Source organism: Guillardia theta, assembly GCF_000315625.1.
Source record: "Guillardia theta CCMP2712 unplaced genomic scaffold GUITHscaffold_60, whole genome shotgun sequence".
Lineage (NCBI taxonomy): Eukaryota > Cryptophyceae > Pyrenomonadales > Geminigeraceae > Guillardia > Guillardia theta.
Window position 1 is genome coordinate 2402 of NW_005434614.1, and position 6000 is coordinate 8401.

Here is a 6000-nt window from a genome sequence, read left to right on the forward strand (position 1 = left end):
GTTTGCTTCTTTCGCTTCTAGTTCATTTTGTATCATTTCTGAGTCGCGATCGTACACACCTATTTGGCTCAAATTCATGTGTCCTAGTGTATTTTATTTGTTTTTACATCGATAGTTTTTTCCTAACCTCGCTACTGTTTGCTTCTTCCTTCCCTCCTCCCTCCTCCTCCCTCCTCCTCCCTCCTCCTCCCTCCTCCCTCCTCCTCCCTCCCCCTCCTCCCCCCTCCTCCTTCCCTCCTTCCTCTGATTCCATCTCCTCGTTCCCTACCATTGTTCTGCCATTCCTTCTCTCCCCCTTCGCTCCCTCACCTGGTTTCATTTCTTTGTACACAGAGGGGAGGGAGGGTGTTACCTGACGAAGAGTGTACAGCTAGATGGAGGGGGTAGGGGTTATCTGGTACAGGGTGTATACTCCAATTGACGAGTGGAACTCAAGGGGTGGGGTCACATGTCATGATTCTTGGGGTAGGGTGTGTTGCGTCTCGGAGGGAAAAGTTTACTCCATCTTGAACGTTGAGTAAAACTTTGAGCTCTGGTCGCCAAATTGAAGCCGCCGCTGTAGTAAAATGACTCCGGGGAGGGCCTGCCAGCCTGTGAGCCTGCGGCCTCGGACGGGCCAGCGGCCGGCCCGGCGGGACGGGCCGGGGGCCGCCGGGGGCCACCGGGGGGTGCGACCGTCCGACAGTCACACGTGGTTACTACCCGGCGTCGTACCCGGGGGCTTTACGCAAAGTTAAGTGTTAAAAATCAGTACGAGGACAATCAGGAGAGTCATGTCAAAGAGGCTTGACCCCGGGCCCTGACACCGTCGCTGTCGCACTCAGTGGCCACCGACTGCGAACCAAACCAGGGGTCACTGGGGGCTGGGCCCCCGGAGCCTGCCCGCCCGGCGGCCCCGGGCCCGCTACCGTCTCCCATAGTGTGACAGTTGCCGCTCAGTCACTCGGAGTGCCGCTTTTCCGTCGAGCCTCGGAGTGTGTGTGACCCGGCCCCCGCGACTCTTTCCGATTCGCCGCCGCCAGGGCCGGGCGCCTGCCGGGCCGCCCAGCCTGGCAGGTTTCCGGCGGATCGGACCGGCCGGCCGGCACCACTGCGGGCCGCCGCCGCACCGGCCGCGTGACACTGGTACTGACTGAGGACGGATTACGTCGGGGGTCCTCCTCAGGCTCATCAGACTCGAAAGGTCACATGCTGATGAACACCCCCCTCGTAAATACCACCCCCTCTTGCTCAATGCTTCATGTACCCCTACCCTTCAAAAAACAAAAATTGTGAATGCCACCCCCCGTATATCTTTATCACCCGGTACCTTTCGATGACTTTGCAAGGTACATAACCAGGTCCATTCAGACGCTTACAGGGGTGCATCTCTTGCCTACCCAGGTTCCTCTAGTACCCACCCTTTACTGTGTATCCCAACGACTATGAAGGACTACCCCATGTGATCCACCTCTAAAGCTCTCCACCCTCTTCAACATGCATCACCCCCCCCCCCCCCCCCCCCACCCCAAAGTGTGTTGGATACTGGGGGTTGGGTAGGGGTACGCATCAATAACCTTCAATGTGAAATTTTGAACGTGGGGCAGATGATTTGAAAAGTGTTTTTCTCTTTCGTCGAAGCTTGATACTGTATTAGATCAGCATTAGTACGAAGCATAGAAGATTTCCTGGGTAGAACGGGTCATTTGTAGCACAAATTATTTTTTCAAGGTTTACCAGTACATTTCATAATCTCAAACATGACTGTTCAGCGGGGATGACAGTGGGACGGGTGCTTTAAGGCGGGGTAGGGTGGGGTCTATTTCTCGATGGGGTTGGGGTGGGCATTTTCTACCGGACGGTGTGAGGGACAGCTTGTACCATAAACCAGGTGGGGTACTATATTTGGGGTGGGGGTGGCAATTCATTTCAAGGATAATGGGGTAGTCTCACATTCGTGCTAGAGCAAAATTAGGGAATGAGGGGTGGGTAGAAGATATCGAGGGGGTAGGGGTGAATCTTTGATCCGGTAGGTGAGGGTGTGGACAGACGTGCGGGTTTCAGCGCGTATGGCGCAAGCCGAGTGACCGAGTCGGAGGGAACTGGAAGCTTGCAAGGTTGGGATATGAGAAAGATGATATGCGAGATGAAAGAAGTTGGCTATGTCTGTTGGATTGTGTTGTTTGTTCTCTTCTCTTGTATAATTGCCTCCTGTCGATCCTGTTTCCATTGCCCAGCCATCGTACTGACGTGTTCACGTTGTTCAACAAGTTTGGAGATGATACACTCTTCAACATGTATTATCAGCACCATGATTATCTTCTGTTTGTGTCTTTTACTCTCCATGGCGTCTTGTGAAACATGTTTTTTTGTCTGAAGTACTTTTGTCTTCTACTCAGGGCACTGTACATTTGGTGCTGGTAAGAAGCTACAAAACAGTCCGTTTCTCAAGAGCGTTGTTGTCGTGAAGAGCCTTTTCTACACGCACAGTTTTTTTGGATGCTAGAGGACTCTGAAGAAACGTTGGATAGAGAACTTTCAATGCACTCGGTCGCTACAACGGTTGCCCAGGTATGTTACCACTGTAGATCCCGTTCGTGGGACGTCTGACGGAAATGCAGTCGAATGGCTCGTCTCCAAGACAAATCCAATCGAATCCAATCAAAGAAGATGCTCACCTCGATGGATGGAGACAAATCAGGTGAACTTTTCTTTCTCTGCCGTCTTCGAGCATTGAGGCATGAATCCAGTGAAAAGTTGATCGACTTGGCGGTGGGTGGCGACGAGGATGTAATGAGATATGGAGACTTGATCGTGAACGAGAAAGCGATCAGGAGATTTCTTGCTGCGAACAAAGGCAATGTGGACAAGGCCTTGCACCAGTTTGTCAAGCACTTGAAATGGCGCGAAGAATATCAGCTGGACGCAATTGTCGAAGAGGACTTCTCGGACATGCTCGAGCTGAATGAAATCTACTGGGCAGGGAAGGATCTGGAGGGTGTTCCTACTCTCACCTGGCTCTTGCGGAAGCATGATGCCAAACGGCAAAGCGCTGACCGTTTCGTGAGATTCCTCGTCTTTCAAATCGAGCGCGGCTTGAGGGCCATGCCGGACTATCCGAATGGGAGGTTCAACATAGCAGTGGATCTGTCGCACGTGGGATACAGCAACATGGATCATGAAATGTCCGTTAAGCTCCAGGCTGTGTTGACACAGAATTACCCCAAAGTCAGGAAGGCCTTGTATGTCTTCCCTGTCAATTGGTTTGTTCAGCTTTTCTGGGACACGCTGTTGAAACCTATTCTTTCGACTCTTCAACCTGACATCGAGGATAAGATCTGCCCTCTGCGGGGAGACTACAAGGCAGAGCTTCTGAAACGCTTTGACATCAGTGAGATTGAAATCGCATTTGGTGGAGAACTTGACGTCGAAGGTCGCAAAAATCCCAAGTTTGTGCAATACATTCCAAGGGCTTATTGCGTTGATGTGAAGCGAGAGAACGATGAGTTGGTCAACAGTCAGCCAATTGCTCCTGTGGTAGAGCAAGTCGGACAGACGAATCACAAGGAGCTTGAAGATAATTCAGAATCTGAGTACGACACACCAGACGCATCACCGGTAATACAACCGTTAACTGCAGATGAAACGATTCCACCTATGGAAGAAAAGTACGAGGACAACAAGGGGAACTCTTTGCAGACAGAAGACAAGGAGCAGGAGATGAAAAAATCCAACAGGGATGTCACTGAGGGCTCGAAGTTCAATCCCGTCGAAACTTCTCACAGGCAGAAACTTGTTGAACTGAACGACGAGACTCTCAGAGTCTTGCTGTGCAACGGCCACAAATACGTGGAGGGCAATGGCCACAAATACGTGGAGGGCAGCGGTGACGACAACCTTAATAATGATCAGCACACAACATCCGCAGGGGAAGTTTCAGCGGAGCCCGAGCATGCTAGCCTGCAGGCTGAGGACGAAGGGGTTGATCGTGAACGGTCAGCGATCCACCTGGGAGCTCGCAGGGGATCCACTGAAGAGGCTGGATCCAGTGAGGGCAGAGATGGGGAACTGGATGGGAAGGAGGAGAAGCAAGTTTTGTTTGACCTGGGCATGGCATTGGCAGCAAGCACACAGCTACTGCCGTCACCTGTTGCTTCCCTCCCACACCCGACGGGGAAGAAGGGTTCGGAGGAGAACCATGCGGAAGACGACAACCCGTTGGAGTTCTTCATGTCGCAAGTAGAGGTGTTCCGATTATTGCAAGTCATCATGAGATGACGATCTATTCTCAAATCGACGACAAACGTGGCATCGTGTTTGCGGGCGCTCTTCTTGCAAGGCATCCAGGCAGTGTTTTATACATCAGACGTGACATTCTCACATATATGTGCTGAATTCAGTGAATCAAGTTTATATTCCCACAAAGCGACACTCTGCCCACCTACTCGCGTTTCTTCCGCCTCCCTGCATGTTCGATATTGTTTGTCTTCATCCACAAGTCATCCCTGCTCAGATCTCGCAGGTGGTGCATCTGACTCTGGTGCTGCGTCTCCACCTGAAACGCCTCTGAAAAGATGTCGCGCTCAATCTCGTCCCTCCTCCTGAACTTCTCGACTAGCAAGAACATCCCAACCCCCTGCAGGTATGCTGTGAACGCAAAGTACACGTCAGGACTGACGGTGTGCGGAAGAGAGAGGGTTGACCGAGGAAGATGTCGAAGTGCGAATGTGTATGATCAGTGAAGAACTGATCTCTCATCAAGACGAACGGGATGTGCAGAGGAGAGAAGAAGCATGTGAAGGTGACGAGAGATGAAATCTGCCATCCAGCATGTCAGCACAGGTGGAGGACATGCAGGCGGGAGCCGGGAGCCGAGAGGGGTAATGAAAGTTTGGGAGGGAATGGTCACGTGTGGCAGACTCTTTGCTTGTCGCATCCCGTAAGCCTGGAAGCTGAAGGAGAGGAGGAGGTCAGGGCGGCGCAAGAGAACATCTCCATCGGAGCCTGACATGGTGGAGAGGAGAACATATGCTGAAGTCACGAGGACGAACAAGGAGAAACCTTTGCAGAGTTCCTGGTGCTGGACTCTCAGTGCATGAGGGAGAAGCGGGAGGAGGACGCACCTCAGAGTGAGGAGCTTTCCATTTTCCCGTGTTGATCGCCATGAACAGCCAGAGGAACTTTCAGCATGAAAGTCATTCCCTTCCCTTCTCCTCGCCTCCTCCTTCCTCTTGCTCCCTCACTGAACCCCCTGGAAGCCTCATTTCTCCTCCAGTGTCTCTCGATTCAAAAATCTTCTCCTTCACCCGTTCCCCCCCTTCTCTCATTCCTTCTTCCCTCCTCAACTCCTTCCTCACTAGTCTCCTGGTCTTCTCTGCGTTTTCCAGCTTCCCGCTTCCTGTCCTCCCCTTTCCCCTCCCCACTTCCTCCACTTCTCCTGTCGTCCCTCTTCTCCCTTCCTCTTCTCCCTTCCTCTTCCTCTTCCTCTTCCTCTTCCTCTTCCTCTTCCTCTTCCTCTCCTTGTTCTCACCGGCATGTACAGGATGCACATCAGCGCCTTCATCAGCGCCCATGCCCGACTTGTGCGCATTCCGTTGGTGACAGGGGAGCCCTGCGATGGGCTGTGTGGGCCTTTTCCATATAGTGAGCGACTTAAGAAATCGATTAGGATGAGGGGGGTAGTGTTGGGATTTCACTCAAGCTGAGAAACATGGCAGGGGTGATGCAGGAGGGAGGGGAGCGGGGAGGGGAGGGGGAGGAGAGGGAGGAGGAAGGGGAGGGGGCAGGGGAGCTGAAGAGGGGAGAAGGTGGTGGTGAGAGGAGGGAGGAGGGAGGGTGAGGAAGTGGGAGGAAGAGGGGAGGAGAGGGAAAGGGGCAGGGGAGGGGAGAGAGAGAGAGGGAGGCAGTAGGAGAGTAGATAGTAGAGAAATATATGTGGAGGGTTGGGGGTGGAGGGTGGAGGGGTAGGAAAGGGAGGGAGTGAGGTGTCTTAAATAATAAAAAGGAAAGGATTGTGCCTAA

General features: G+C 52.7%; 1 protein-coding gene across 1 annotated transcript; it reads left to right on the forward strand.

The window, feature by feature from the left end:
- Nucleotides 1-2048: 2048 nt before the first annotated feature.
- On the forward strand, nucleotides 2049-4398 carry GUITHDRAFT_164387 (hypothetical protein). The gene is made up of 4 exons (XM_005828228.1): nucleotides 2049-2096; nucleotides 2379-2550; nucleotides 2601-2680; nucleotides 2730-4398. The coding sequence occupies exons 2-4, from the start codon at nucleotides 2479-2481 to the stop codon at nucleotides 4255-4257; spliced, it is 1680 nt and encodes a 559-aa protein (XP_005828285.1). The 5' UTR covers nucleotides 2049-2096; nucleotides 2379-2478; the 3' UTR covers nucleotides 4258-4398.
- The last annotated feature ends 1602 nt before the right edge of the window (nucleotides 4399-6000 follow it).

Excerpts from the sequence above, each read along its gene's own strand:
- GUITHDRAFT_164387 (XM_005828228.1), top strand. The coding sequence starts at position 2,479 with ATGCTAGAGGACTCTGAAGAAACGTTGGATAGAGAACTTTCAATGCAC. Across the intron at positions 2,551-2,600 it reads TCGCTACAACGGTTGCCCAG|TCGAATGGCTCGTCTCCAAG; the intron begins GTATGTTACCAC and ends ACGGAAATGCAG. Across the intron at positions 2,681-2,729 it reads GATGGATGGAGACAAATCAG|TGAAAAGTTGATCGACTTGG; the intron begins GTGAACTTTTCT and ends GCATGAATCCAG.